The sequence below is a fragment of the Schistocerca cancellata genome, chromosome 9 (assembly GCF_023864275.1).
Source record: "Schistocerca cancellata isolate TAMUIC-IGC-003103 chromosome 9, iqSchCanc2.1, whole genome shotgun sequence".
In the NCBI taxonomy this organism is placed as follows: domain Eukaryota; kingdom Metazoa; phylum Arthropoda; class Insecta; order Orthoptera; family Acrididae; genus Schistocerca; species Schistocerca cancellata.
Window position 1 is genome coordinate 303,760,280 of NC_064634.1, and position 16,172 is coordinate 303,776,451.

At 39.7% G+C, this 16,172-nt stretch overlaps 1 protein-coding gene and 1 non-coding gene across 2 annotated transcripts in view; both read left to right on the forward strand.

The window, feature by feature from the left end:
• LOC126100290 (40S ribosomal protein S4) overlaps positions 1–16,172 on the forward strand; it is a 34,943-nt gene that overhangs the window by 14,252 nt on the left and 4,519 nt on the right. The window contains exons 3-5 of the mRNA XM_049910897.1: positions 4,477–4,574; positions 5,839–6,010; positions 9,760–9,889. Of these exons, the coding sequence (XP_049766854.1) occupies positions 4,477–4,574; positions 5,839–6,010; positions 9,760–9,889 (400 nt within the window). The remainder of the gene's footprint in view (positions 1–4,476; positions 4,575–5,838; positions 6,011–9,759; positions 9,890–16,172) is intronic.
• LOC126102819 (small nucleolar RNA SNORA16B/SNORA16A family) lies at positions 623–758 on the forward strand. Its single transcript, XR_007523082.1, has one exon. It is a non-coding gene; the product is annotated as a small nucleolar RNA SNORA16B/SNORA16A family (small nucleolar RNA).

The following is a 16,172-nucleotide window of genomic DNA, read 5'->3' on the forward strand; positions in this document are numbered from 1 at the left end:
GGTTTCCAAAAGCAAGTTGCTGTTACAAAGCCTTCAATAACAGCTGTCTGTTGTACTTTGATAAAATCAAATCGGCAGTCCTCAGTTTAATCGTATTGAGGATTGTGTGTGTGTGTGTGTGTGTGTGTGTGTGTGTGTGTGTGTGTGTGTCTGTCTGTCTTTATTTTGGGAAGACTTCTTTAGCAATTTATCTGCTTGATAGCTTGATAATTTACATTATAGGAACAGATTTGATGTATATACCACAAGGCAGTGCACTGTAAGCACTGAAAATATAACAAACTTGCACTTTCATAAACGTTTAGCCATAGATTACTAAATTTATTTCTGCCAGCATATGAAGAAACCTACAGAATGCATGTAGTAATTGCACAGGTTTTCAGCTTCCCAGCCATTGGCTGTTAGTACTTTCCTCGAACGGGGCTTGATTTTAGGAGTAAAAGTTCCTGTTTAATTGGGTATGATGAACTTCAGCTGATGTTTTCTCAGAAATGGGCAAAAATTGGGCCTTCTTTGAAGTCAAAAATGGACTCCATTGGTTGGCAATTTGAGATCTCCTGGCCTTAGTGTGGTATGCTGTGTTGCAATAAGTCTTTGTTACAACTTAGCAAAAAAGTGTTGCAATAGGCCTGGTCGAAGCTGCATTTGAATTTTAATGTCAGATGGCAGTCAAAACATGGCCAATATAAAAATTTCTCCCATTGGTCACTGATATGGTGATTGTATCATGTCAGTATTACCCAGGGATGAGAACAAAAATTAATTTGTCAAGCAGTTTCCTTCATAGTTTGAGGAAACTTCAGTGTCTTCTGCAGTTGAATTTTCAGTTATTTTTAATCATTTATGAATACAAAGGTTGTAAAGATTTATTGGTTTCCTGTGACTGTCAGTTTGATAGTTCTTCATATGTAACATCCTATGTTGGAAGGAGTGTATGTGATAATCTTTCCTGTTCCAAAATCACTTCGCAACAAAAGTGTGACAGTTGTAATTGTGCTCATTGTGGTATGGTTGTGGTTTTAAGGTATATCACAAGTTGTCACTTTCTCTGTACATAATTTCAACAACTTCCCTAGTTATGCTGATCAAATGTCGAGTGCAAATATCCTTACTCACTATTCAGTCTCCAATCAAATAGAGAACTGTAAATTCTTTGTCACCAAAGTTTTCCAGTGCTGTTGAACAATAATGCATTTGAATTTCTGCAAACTTTTATTGTTGGGCAACACCAAGAAAAATATTGAGGGAGAAGTCACGGTGATCAGTGTTTGGTTAGTCTTAACAGCAAGAAATGAGTGTGCCTGACAAGACAGCTTGGGAAGTTATTGAAGTTATCTCACTGCAAATGCAGAAACTTGTAAATCATAAATTTCACTGAGAATCCCAGAAAGACTAAAATTATGTAGTATGTAGCAGAGTTCTTTAAATTAGAAACTGCCTCCTGCCTACAATGGACAAAGAGTGTAAATATGATCCCATTCCAAATTTCACTGTGGAAAAAAATCTTGTAGGTGCAATCAGATGGGAGTATTTTCTGCTTCCCTGGATTAATATTTTAATTTTATATTGTTCTTAAAAAGCTCTTTAAAGTGTGTTTTTTACATTTATTGGGTGAAGCACAAAATGCCTTCACCTAAAATAACTTCAAGCTCAGTGGAGACATTTGTTTTATATAGTTAATTATGCAAATCACGATGCGAAGCACGTTCTATGAGATTTAGAGTGGAGAGCACCTACAGAGGCAGGTCAGGGTCAGATGCGCAAAAACAGTTGTAAGTGTACCACGTGACACTCAGCCAATCGTGCGCCAATGACATTCTTGTCTTCGTTGCATGTAGGTCATGCTGTGCTCGGAAGTTCTGTTCATTGCAGACAGTGTTGTGTGCTGAGTGGTGACTGCCTTCATATTGTTCATTATGAGTGATGGTAAGCAATCGTGCCCAGTGCTGCACAAACAGGCAAGAAAAATAGTGTTCCCTGTGTAGCGATACTTTGAGACAGTCTTCCACTGAATCCACACTGGCGCAGGGCATGGGTCACGCCGTTGTCAAATGCCAGGAGCAGACAGCTGAGGCCTGTGGTGTTGGTTTGAGGAATGTTCAGGGAATATCCAGCGAAGCTGAGGCGTCTATGCATGCCTGCGGCTCAGCTGTTTTCAAATCACCAGGGAAGCAGCACAACTGCAGAAAAGAAGTGGGTGAGCTAGATGACTTTGCGAAAAATGTTTTCTGGCATAGTGTTCTGCATGTATGCTAAGACGAGTATCCAGCAGCAGAGAAACTAGTTCCGCATACGAAAGAAGCTGAAAATTTTACCAAAAGCAAATGGACCATGTTGAGGATACTGAAAGACATGGGGGTTCAGGTATCAGAAAACAATGATGGTAGGAAATTATGAATGAAACGAAGTGATATTGTTGCTGCAGGGACTGTGTTTTTGAGAACAATGCAGGAGATCAGAGAAGGTGGCAAATCACAAATTTATTACTTAGATAAAACTTTCGTTAATCAGAACCACATCAGGGCTATGTGCTGGAAAATGAGTGATGGGTATGGTGGAGTAAAAGTTCCTGTTGGTAAGGGTAATAGAATTATAGTTCATGTCGGATCAGCAGATACTGGCTTTATTCCCCAGGATAAGCTGATTAAGGTCTTAAAGGCTAAGACTTCTGAAGATTACCACTCTGAAATGCCATACAGCGTCTTCGAAAGGTGGTTTACTCAACAATTGTTGCCACATATTCCTGTGTCTCCAGTTATAGTTGTGGACAATGCGAGCAACCACTTGGTGCAAGTAACCTCCAAATATGCACTCCAAAAAGACACATTATTGCATGGTTGTCATCTAATGGAATACTTTGTAACTTGTCGCATGCCTGAGCAGAATTTCTGGTTCTTAACAACACAAGCCTGCAGACATAGTTTATGAGGTAGATAAAATTGCAAAGTGGTATGGATACCGTATCATTAGATTACTCCCAGACCATTGCTATTACAACCCAGTTGAATTGGTATGGGCTCGGTTGAAAGCATATATTGCGGAAAAGAACAATAAATACAAAATTGCGGATGTGAGAGTCTTGCACATGATGCAATAGACAACATCTCAACATCTGCATGGGCAGCTTGCTTAAGACACACAGAAAAGCTGCAATATGTTGGTTACAACAGGTAAATTGGCAGGGACTTGATTATGGAACCATTTGTCATAAATCTTGCGTAGTCAGATTAGTCTACGTTAGACAGCGAAGACAATGGCGTGGATTTGTCGCCCTCGAAGTGGCAGGCCTCGTGTGAGTGATGCAACTGTTAATCTTGTTCGGTAATCATTTCAATGGAGTCAGTCTAAATAAACTCGTCAAGCATCACGTGAACTTCAAATACCGCAAGCAAGTGCGGTGAAGATTCTTCATGAAAGTCTTAGGTTGTGTGCTTACAAAGTGCAAATCGTGCAGGGCTTGCAACTGAATGATTTGCTGTCACATGCTGAATTTGTGACTGAGATTTTAAACAGGATTGATGGCATTAACGATTATTTAAATTGCATATGCTTTACTGATGAGTCCACCTTTTGTGTCAGTGGAATGGTAAATAGGCGTAATGTCCATATATAGGGTTCAGTCTCCACGTCTACTGTACATTTACAGCGAGACAGCGAAAAAGTGAATGTTTGGTGCAGCCTCATGCATAGCAAGGTTTTTGGTCCATTTTTCTTTGCAGAAAAATTCATTACGACAGTTCATTGGCCCACAGTTAGAAGAATATCAACCATGGATAATTTTCCATCAAGATGGAGAACCTCCCCCCCCCCCCCCCCACCCACACACACACACACACACACACACACACACACACACACACACACACACACACACACACACACACACACTCACACTCTGGGCTTTGATAGTGCGTGATTTCCTGGATGAAACATTTCTGCATTGGTGGATTGCAAGAAATGCTCCAACTCCCTGGTTAGCCCGGTCTCCAGACATTATGCCCCTTCTGGGGCTAAATCGGGGAGAGAGTCTTTGTCACAACAGTTGCTGATGTTGACAAACTGAAGGCTAGGATACAAGCTGCTTGTGGGTACTTTGACAGAACACATTACAAAACACCTGGTGTGAACTGGAATACAGCCTCGACATTCTCTGAGCTACCAAGGGAGCACTCATTGAGGTTTACTAATGTAAGTGGTCTTAAAAAAAATCAAACTAGTAACACTAATGTATAAAACAGCATCAAATGTAAATTATTATGTCAAATGGTTATTCTGTAATTGTTATAATCAGGGCAAGACTTTCTGCTCACCCTGTATTTAAGAATTACCTTAATATTGTTTATTAGCTTTATCACCAGTGCTTTAAAAAGACAGTAATAATGTAGCAACTTCGACAGTGTTATAAACTGGAGATAATGCCTTAACTGCTAAGAATTGTTGAATACTTATATTTACAGTGATTTCAAATGTTTTCAGATGTGGTGACAATCGAAAAGACTGGAGAGTTTTTCCGTCTAATTTATGATGTAAAGGGCCGTTTCACAATTCACAGAATAACACCTGAGGAGGCAAAGGTACGTTATTAACAGAATTGAGTTCAGTTGTTTGGCCAGTTTCTACAGTATATTTTAAGATTCTGTTACCCTAATGAACTACCATTGAAAATTACCAAGTAGTGTAACAGTGTCACTTTATACTCCAGCACATTAAAAATATTAATCCAGGATAAAAGAATATTTAATACATTGTGTGCAGGTTTGAAGTGAAGTGCAGTGGTGCATTGAAGTAAGAGGTTGAAAGAAATACTCAATCAGAATTTTAAATGTGATTCTTAAGACTAATTTTGAATCTCTAATGACATCACTGTAATGATATACACCTCTTTTCTTCGTTTAACCTCTCATTTGAGGGATGGGTGATAGGTGGGCACCATTAAGACTGGCCATTCATTCTAGGCACATAGTTCAAAAAATATATTTGTACAAGAAAAGATGTTGACAGGTTCATTGCCTGATTAAAAATGCTGGTATGAGAAGAGATAGGAAGAAACCATTATTAAATGTTCTGTGCAGTAGTATATAGCATGTCAGGAGTACACATTGTATTAGATGTGTTTTGAAGAAAGTTATTGTCCTTTGCTATCCAATCATTTCAACAAGTTATGCACGTGACTCTAATCCAGTCATATAAAAATTTGACAGGGGAAGAGGTACACATGTTCACTGCTTACCAAATGTGTTCAGTGTGCTTTGTTGGCATTGTAAATGGTGGATTATAGGTACAGAGATCTTCAGGATGAAAGTTCTTGAAATTTCACAAAAGTGGTCAGTTTTTTATGGCTAAATACCTTACTATTTTTTTGTGTCACATACGGACTTGGTGATGGACAGTATTCCATTAGATGTTGTGAATAAAGTTAATAAGGGAGTAAATCTATCAGAGGCTGTTCGACTGTTTAAAGAGCTGTTCTGAGGTTGAGTAGGTGCCATTTAATATCCTTATTGCATGAAACATACTTCACTCAGTGATTAGTTGCTTCAGAATATGCCATAAACTGTTCAATAAATTAGGAAAAGTAAATGAGTGTAATTTTCTGTTGTAAAACTTACTACCTGCAATGCAAAATAAAAAAAAAAAAATTAAAGAGCTTATGGGTATGCAGTTTAGATTCTGCTACTCAAAATGAGCTCGTTTAATCCATCCTGTTATATCAATGAGGATACTACAGGCACCCCTTTGAACTTTAGTGAAAGTGCACTTACTCATCTGAGAAAAAGTAGAACTTATATTTGTAATATTTCAGTAATTATTTTTGCTAAACATCATTTTCATTTTCAGTATAAATTGTGCAAAGTGAAGAGGGTGCAGACTGGTCCTAAAGGTATCCCATTCTTGGTGACCCATGATGGACGTACCATCAGGTACCCAGACCCTGTTATAAAAGTTAATGACACAGTTCAGCTGGATATTGCTTCAGGAAAAATAATGGACTTCATAAAATTTGACTCAGGTGAGAATTAATTGTAGTAATACAACTCGGTATTGTTTGGTAACTTCAGTGATTAGCAATATTCGGCGGAATAGTGACAGGTAATGACTTGCTACAGAGTTTAATCTTCAGAGTTTTCCAATATACACCATGATGAAAGTGCCTGGCTCAAATTCAGTATACAGATAATTTTTCTGTATGTGAAGAAATAAGTGCAAGTAAATATGGCAAAAGCTTCAGTCCTCAGATTCGTCGGTGCAATTGACCTCTCATTCTGCAAAAATTCTGAAATTTTCCTACTTCGCAAGAAAAATGTCTGCTTCCTTTTTAATGTAAAAGTATTCACAGAAGATATCACCACCCACTAAGAAACAAAACATTGGATTTTAATATAGCAAAAGAACAGTCTGGGTTCACAAGTAACACAGTGGCCCATTTTCAGGTCACAAACAAAAGTAAAGAAAAGATTGAAAAGTATGAATTCCAAATGGTTCAAATGGCTGAGCACTGTGGGACTTAACATCTGTGGTCATCAGTCCCCTAGTACTTAGAACTACTTAAACCTAACTAACCTAAGGACATCACACACATCCATGCCCGAGGAAGGATTTGAACCTGCGACCGTAGCGGTCGCGCGGTTCCAGACTGTAGCGCCTAGAACCGCTCGGCCACACCGGCCGGCTATTAATTCCACATTGACTGGGTTTTGTACATGTTGAGAACTGTTGTGCAGTTTAAACAGCCTGTGCTAACAAACCTCGAGAACCACAATTTTTCTTAGTGCTAGAGGAGTGTTCATAGTTCCTAAACTGAAAGGAATACTGGCCAATGGAATGTACCAGAACCCTCCTTGTATGTTAACAATTTACCGTTTGCTTTTATTTGTACACTAAACTTCAGTTGGTGTAATTCAGTAGAGCAGGTTTGAAACTAAGCATAAAATGATTTATTAGAAAACAAAAAATTAGTGAATTAGATAAATATTAGTAATTTCTAGGAAAGACCTGAAATGGATCAGAAAAATGGAGTTGAAGAATAGTTATGACTAATGCAAAGGAAAGACAGTTGGATAGGACATGTACCAATGTGAACCCCATGATATAATCGCATACTTGTATAGAACCTTAACCATGTAGTAGCAGCACCAGTGTGGCATAAAACTAATAACATGTGTAAAGATTACACACATTCTCTATTACTTGTTTGGAAGATGCCGTTTTAATGCGGCAGTTGCCACCTTTTTGTCATATGCCTCCACAGTGGCACTGTAAACCATTTTCATATTTCTGTGTTGTTGTTGTTGTTGTTGTTGTTGTTGTCGTCGTTGTCTTCAGTCCTGAGACTGGTTTGATGCAGCTCTCCATGCTCATCATTTAACCATACAGTAAAGCTGCATGCCCTTGGGAAAAATTACGGCTGTAGTTTCCCATTGCTTTCAGCCGTTCACAGTACCAGCACAGCAAGGCCGTTTTGGTTAGTGTTAAAAGGCCAGATCAGTCAATCATCCACACTGTTGCCCCTGCAACTACTGAAAAGGCTGCTGCCCCTCTTTAGAAACCACACGTTTATCTCGCCTGTCAACAAATACCCCTCCGTTATGGTTGCACCTACGGTACGGCCATCTGTATCGCTGAGGCACGCAAGCCTCCCCACCAATGGCAAAGTCCATGGTTCATGTGTAGACCACTAATATCAGGCAGTTGGTGGGTGAAAGAGGTATTGTTCACATTGCCAAGACAGAAGTTCAGATTTTTGAACATTGTGATGGCATGACCTGCTAGTGCAACTTAGATACTAGACCAGGATTTGGTAGCAATGAAGATACACAATCTGTCTGGTTATTAATAATTTGCTTCGTCAGAAAAGACAAAGTAAATACTAACTTTGTGGTGTGTGTGTGTGTGTGTGTGTGTGTGTGTGTGTGTGTGTGTGTGTGTGGTGCGGGAAGGGGGGGGGGTAAAACTGGTAGTCTGTGGTCACATTTACCAATATACAGCGGATTTCCAAAATACATGTATTTCAAAGGCATATATTTATTAACCTGTAAGACATAAACCTATGAAACGTAGGGCATGCATTTGCGAATCTCTGAAGCCTAAAGATGTTAAGTATGTTTTCCATCTGTGCCGCAATTTATATCGCGCGCGCGTGTGCGCGCGCGCACACACACACACACACACACACACACACACACACACACACACACACACACACACTAGAATTCCTCCCCATACTCTGGAAAGCATGTCCATCACTGATGTTATGGCAGTATGGATCAAGTTCAACTCTTCTAGCTACCATGGTGGTATTGCTGCATAAACATTGTCCTTAATGAAATCCTGCAGAAGAAGTCACAGGATGACAAATCCGGTGACTGTGGAGGCCAGCTGATTAGTGCTAAGCTGCAGGCTATTTGACAACAATTGCAGCAGCTTGTTAGTTTCATTCAGATATTCATGCACTTAGTGACTGCAGTGAGGGGTTGTGGGTGCTCAATTTTGTTAAATGTTGTCTTTGTTCAACCTCAGAAAAACCAGTTGTGTAACATAGAAAGATACTGCTGTTTCCATAAAAGATGAATGGTCCATAAACAGATGAGTGGGATATTTCACAGAACGTGTTTAATGTGCATGTGTGTTGTGTTGGTCCCAAATTCGAACATTGCCTACTTCCCACTTTCTACTTAAGGTGGAAAGTCGCCTCAGCACTGAACATGTGTTGTGCAAAAATAATTGTCAGTAGCAATCTAGTTCACTCCCACGTCTGGCCATCCTGATTTAGGTTTTCCGTGATTTCCCTAAATTGCTCCAGGCAAATGCTGGGATGGTTCCATTGAAAGGGCACGGCCGACTTCCTTCCCTGTCCTTCCCTAATCTGATGAGACCAATGGCCTCGCTGTCTGGTCTTCCCCAAACAACCCAACCCCAACCCCAGTAGCATTCTAGAAAATACTGCATGTTTACATTTGTTGTCATGATGTAAGGCCTGTGACAGCTAAAACTTTCATGGCCATGTAACCAGCTGACATCTTAAAACAAGTTAAATTATTGTTGCTGAGGGTTTTAACTCCCAACTGGCACATATTGCTTTTGTAGGACTTTGTTGAAATATGGTTTGAATTCACATAACACTTGTTGGAAACACAGGGTGTCCAGGATGCTTTTCCTTACATACACATCCTGTGTTTACAAGTTGTCAATGTTCCATCTATTTGGAGGATTGGTTTGCTACCTCAGCCCAGAACATCTTTGCACATCAGTGAGACAATTATACTTGGCAATCTTGTGAACACAATTATTTCTCCTGTGGAGTTGTCATTTTTCAACATGGCAGTAACAGAGCAAACAAGAAAACAGAATCTAGCGGCAATGAATATAAAATAGACAGTGTATTTGTTTCTACTATAACCAAGCCGTGGTGCTTTGTTATACCTATGTTCCTTTTGAAACACTTTTAAGGCCAACACTTCATTATTCAGCGTGCATTTCTAGCCCAATGTCTTATATCTCTCAGTGAGAAGAAATGTCATGCCCGTTATATTTATGTTCACATTTTTTTCCTCATCATTTGTGATTATTTCATGTGCTTAAAATGAATACTTTTCTTCCAATGTTCATGTAAACTTACTTATGCTTAGAAAGGTGTGTGTGTGTGTGTGTGTGTGTGTGTGTGTGTGTGTGTGTCACACCTTTATATCTTAGTGAAGCCCAGTTAATGTTCAAATAACCCTTGTGGCAGTTACTTTAAGATAAGTATTTACTGCCAAACAGGAAATCTGTGCATGATCACTGGAGGCCGTAACTTGGGTCGAGTTGGGACTGTTGTGAACAGGGAACGACATCCAGGATCCTTTGACATTGTGCATATAAAGGACGCCAATGGTCACACTTTCGCTACAAGGTTAGTATGTACAGACTTCTGCTGTTAAATAGTTATTTTATTTGGTTAGGACTGTCACTTTATTTGATGTAGCTGCAAAAGAAGTGGTATGCTGGGGATTGTAATATTGCTTGTTAGAGTAGTTGCAAAGTACGTCATGTTAAGAATTGGGTTACGGTTTGTTGACTGAATACCATTGACATGTCATTTCAGTTTTATTACACCTCTGTTCTCAAATTGTATGTTAAGTATTTAAGGGAATGCTTGGGGATTGGGAGCATCAATCTTTAGTACCACAGCCTAATACACAGTACGGCCTACTGATTTTTGTTATACACTGCAATAGCAGCCAGTAAGTTACACTGCCAAATACAGCGACCAATGAATGTGGATAGCATTGTTTATTGTTTATATTAGTGTATTACAATGTCAAATGCAGCGTACGATGAATGTAAATAATAATCTTTATATTGGTGTATAACATGGTTCCTACAAAAAGTTAAATGCAATGCTGTAAATTGCAGCAATAACATTGTCATTATGTTTCCTGAGGACTCTGGTAGAGGTATGGAACATCACACTACAGGACTAATAAATAGTGTACTGCAAAATACTCTTGTAACCTACATACATTTAGTAAAGATCAGTTTCTCTGTAGGACCACAAAAGGCATGTAATAGACACAGAGATGGTGTATCTGTGTAATAATGTAAATACTTGTTCCCTACACTTAAAGTCAAACAAGTATGTATATTATTGTGTGCACAGATTTTTAACATAAATGAAAAGGACTCCAGTGGTAATTGGCAGAACAGGCATGCATTGTCTAGTCATTCCAGATCCTGTCTGCTGTGTGTGACCACTTGGTACTGATAATCACCACTATGACCTCTTAAGTACTAGCTGGTCTGCACTCTTTCAGATAGTTTGCTCCCACAGTATTTTGTTAATTTCTTCATTTCCGGTCTTCCACGCCTTTTTTTCCGTCTGCCCATTTCGTCCATTCATCCCGAATCTTATCCTTGTTTCTTAAAGTCTCATAAATTTGTTTTACTGCAGTTGAAACACAACTTAATTTCGTGTGGAGTTTCTTTCTTAGTTGCCTTGAATGCATTAATCTTTTCGTTAACACTTGACACACACAGTTTGTTCAACATCATGTTACTGTATCTCTTAAAGTGCTACTAGTCAACTGGAACTGGCAGAAAATAATGACCTTGCCAGGTAAATCCATTGTTTAATGGAACAATACCCACCTCTTTCACTGCGCACATTGCAACAATGTTCCTGTATGTGCCGGTGTGCGTCAATCGTGAGGAAAACGAAAAAGCCGATAGAGCGCTGATGAACAAACAGATTCCTGTGCTGTACTGTACTGACACTGAGGGCAACTTATCCATTGTTGTACAGAGCGGCATGGTGTTAGGTCCCCACTAGCAGCTCTGTGCTGCACTGGACCTCTTTCCATGGTTTTATGCTGCTTAAGAGGTTAGAAATAACGTCCTTGTAGAGTCATGAATAACTAATGAACTCTAATACAGTAGTACCGCATAGGCTCTTTTCCACATTATACAGTGAATTATTAAGTATTTTCCACATTAGGCACGTTCCACTTCATACAAAACATCAGCATATAAAAGGGCACTGAATGTGTCGTGACTGAAATACTCGTACGGTTTGGGCAGATTTCCGAATCATACACATGACAATTTGAGCAAGTTGTACTGTATTTCCAGATGGGAATCAACTACACAGCTTGATAGAATTTGCTGCCTCCAGTTGTTTTGTGATGCCCATTGTTCTAAAAATGCTCTACACACACACACACACACACACACACACACAGTGCGCTTGCACTTTTTTAGTTACATCTATCAAACTATGACTAAATGACAGTAAGTCCTTTTCTTTCATGTAGTGATCTAAGCATCACTCACTCTACTTACCTTGTGTGTAGGTAATTTATTGGGTAAGCTTTTCTTTTCTCTAAAAGACGTTTTCATCAGTTGAACTTACTATACTCAATACTCAACCTGTTAGCTATTTCTATTTGGCTAAATTGTTCTTGTTGAAGTTTTTTTGCAGGAGATTGCTATTTAAATTTCTTGATTGATATAAGGATAAGAAGTTACAATGGTAGTTTGTATAGTTGGAATTACTGAGTGGGTAAATGCACTGTAAAGTGCCTTGTTGCTGAATTTTGAAGGCTGCGAGGCTCATAACAGTGCTACAGTATAAACAGAAGGCAGGCAAATCTGACTATTTAAATGTAGAACAGGTAAGAGTAACTTCTGTGACATGTATTCTTTAGTGGAAAAGTTTTTAAATGAATGTATTATAAAAATGATTATAATATAGAGACCTGAAGATGTTTATCTGCTGATTCAGGATTATAATTTCTGCAGGTGGGAAAGGCCGAAAAGGCCGAGATTGAAATATCAGGGAAGAGGCACACCTGCCCAATCACAATCGTAGTACAGGGTGTATACGACCCGGGACAACCGGGAATTCCGGGAAAAACCCGGGAATTTTTTCATCCGGGAGAAAACCGGGAAAAACCCGGGAATTTTTCGGAATTCCGGGAATTTTTCATTGTTTTAGCTTTCAGTTACATTTTTGTAGTTTTGACTGCAGAATTGATTCTCTAGCAAAGAATGTTATTGTATCCTGCTACTGGAGAATGATACTGCAGCAATAAAATATAAACGAGAGGGAAAAAAATAAAACTGTAGTGGCAAAGGAAATGTGCATTTTACGACAACAAAACACCGTGCACGCACAAGCGTCTACAGATAGCAAAAATATGTTAAAGGCCGTAGGGCGCAGACTGTAATTCTTCGTAACAATAAACTGCTTGCTATGAGCATGACATCACAACTGTTCACATTAGGTTCGTTTGACCAGTTGCCAGCGGTCTGTTGCGCATGCGCATTTGACTCTCGTATAAGCAGTACCTTCTCTCGCTTCCCGCTTCTTGAAGTTTGGCTGTTAGCTGCATCGGTAGTAGCAGCAAGCAGCCAGATGCAAACTAGAAAAATTTTTCTCGCGCGCCCTAGCTGCCAGATTCACGCTTGCACAGAGTTGTCTGAGTTGTAGTGGGGAGGGGGTTAGTCTCCACGTGACCCGTGTTTACGTTAAGTGATATCGCTGCTTCTCTTCGTGTACAGCTCCCACGTCAAATGAAAACATAACGGATTTCTGTGGCCGGGAGCTATCAAGTAAATTGAAATGCATTCAAATAATTACAGAGGGCAAAAATATATTATTAATTTCAGTTTCTGATTTTATTTTCTTTCCAAGTTAGTAGCAGTCAAGCATTAATCGCCTTGCAGAAGAATGAAGTTAGTTTTGCAAGTTTGCTAAAGAAATTCCGCTGAGGCAATCATTTTATTTGAAACGAAGTGTTTCATTTAACAATTTTGGGTACTTCCAACTGTTCGGTGAAGTGCACGTTATCATCTTCTGCCATGTATGGCATTATGCCATAATAAAGAACCAAACATGAGATCGTAGAGTACTGGTACTCCAAGAAAATTTACATCCCAAAAACCACACTGAAAAGCTTAATATCAGATGGGACCTACTTCATTGTGAATCTGGAAAAAACCAATGTGCACTTCAAGCCGAATTATGCATTTTAGTATGATTCACGAAATTTTGATGCCTTTTGGAGTATCCTCTGATGCCCTGTTTCTTTTATGGTGTAGTGTAAGCTCTCTTAGTGCTTTATACACACGAACATGCGGGCTTCCTACACCACTGCAGTTGCACGCGCACAATAATTCGTTTTTGGCGCTCTCTGGCAACTGGTAAATCGAACCTATAACTACAGTATTGCGAACGGTGGTTAGAGAAGCGTTACTTTCAAAGTAAATTTCTTTTTACGCAAGATGAATTATGTTACGTGTGTGAAAGTGGGATGGATATCTAAATCACAGAGCGTTCGAAACTGAACAGTTTGAGGACCAGCCACTTCAAGAATTTCGAGCCGAGGCATTTATGTCACAATTTTAAATTTACTGGCACATTTGTGTGATGTATCTTCAAGTATATCACACCAAAAAAAGACCAATATTACACGTGAAAGCTTGGCTTTTCTTGTAGATATACGGTACTGTGTACATTAATGTAAACCGTTAACTTTCCCTCTTGTGTGTTCGCGCTATGTAACCAGTAATCTTGCTAGTGGCTGACTATAACACGTGCCCTATGCTCTGAATAGCTGCTGTCATCGGCTGGCGAGATCTCGTGGCTTGAGATATGACTCGCTTACAAAAGGACATCACAACCTCGGTTGCAACGCTCCGGAAACTAACAAGCTGTGTTTGGTGCAATTCGAATTTATACTTTCGTAATACGAAAATTTGCAGCGTACATGTTGCTGCAAATCAAAGGTGTTTCCAAAACTTCTCTGCTCCGGCTTTTTTTTTTTTTTTTTTTTTTTTTCCGGGAAGTTCTACGCGATTATATAAAACGTTAACCATTCAAAGGATTGATAAGTTTTACAGTTCCGAGGGAACTTTTTCTGTGCTAAGTGACAGTAGGCCACCTGGGAAAAAGCATATTTTTTAAACGAGATATCCGGGAGAAATCCGGGAATAATCCGGGAATTTTTTTCCCTTGTCCCTGTATACACCCTGTAGTACTACAGATGATGTGGCTGAAGTGTAGACTAAACTATTTATGCCCTGTTGGAAAAGCAACATGAATGACGCAGTACAATTTTCAAGCTTAAAGTGAAGTAAACAGACCTAGCAGAACAGTACTTAACAAGATAAAGCAATATGAGAAACAGATTTAAAATGAGCGTGGCATACGAAATTAATAAGTGAACAAACTCCGTGCCGTCAAGGAGACGACGACTGTGTGGAACTCCTCCTTGCGAGTCTCTCGCAAGGAGTCTGTCATCCTCTGCCGACTGCGTATTGGGCACACGTGGATGACCCATTGCCACTTATTGCGCCGTGAGGTCCCTCCTCTCTGTCGGTACGGCTCGGCATTGACAGTGGTCCACATTTTTTTGGACTGTCCACTTTTATCTGTGCTCAGGCAGTGGTTTGCACTGCCTGACCCGCTCCCTGCCCTTTCAACCGATGACTCTGGTATGGCTGACTTAGTTTTACGTTTTATTCGGGCAGGGGGTTTTTATTATTTAATCTGAGTGTTTCTGTTTTATTGTCTTGTGTTGATTCTGGCCTTTGACCTACGGTTTTAAACTAAGTTTTTTAATGTGTTTTCGGTGGTTGGCTTTTCCTTTTTTTGTTCTTATGGTCGGCCAACCACCGTCACACTCCGTGTGATTTTATTTCGTTTTGTCTGGTCCTTGTCTGTTTCTTTTATTGTGTCGTCTGTCTCCTATTTTGTTGAACATTTTTTTATTCTCTGTGGGTAGTTTTAGTATTTTGGAAAAAGGGACCGATGACCTCTGCAGTTTGGTCCCTTTAATTCTTAAACCAACCAACCATAACTAGTTCTGTTTATAATTGGACTGAGGTGAATCAAAAAGAAAACATCCATTGTATGGGACCACACCTTATATGATACTTAGTTCGGACAAGGTTTAAGATTGATAACAAGCAATGCAAAGTATTTTACACAAGTTATTTGTTGGGACACTGCATTAAGTTTGTATCAGAAACAAAATAAGACCAGTAATGAGAGTTTCATGTAATTTAGAACCCCATGAACCATGGACCTTGCCGTTGGTGGGGAGGCTTGCGTGCCTCAGCGATACAGATAGCCGTACCGTAGGTACAACCACAACGGAGGGGTATCTGTTGAGAGGCCAGACAAACTTGTGGTTCCTGAAGAGGGGCAGCAGCCTTTTCAGTAGTTGCAAGGGCAACAGTCTGGATGATTGACTGATCTGGCCTTGGAACAATAACCAAAACGGCCTTGCTGTGCTAGTACTGCGAACGGCTGAAAGCAAGGGGAAACTACGGCCGTAATTTTTCCCGAGGGCATGCAGCTTTACTGTGTGATTAAATGATGATGGCGTCCTCTTGGGTAAAATATTCCGGAGGTAAAATAGTCCCCCATTCGGATCTCCGGGCGGGGACTACTCAAGAGGATGTCGTTATCAAGAGAAAGAAAACTGGCGTTCTACGGATCGGAGCGTGGAATGTCAGATCCCTTAATCGGGCAGGTAGGTTAGAAAATTTAAAAAGGGAAATGGATAGGTTAAAGTTAGATATAGTGGGAATTAGTGAAGTTCGGTGGCAGGAGGAACAAGACTTCTGGTCAGGTGACTACAGGGTTATAAACACGAAGTCAAATAGGGGGAATGCAGGAGTAGGTTTAATAA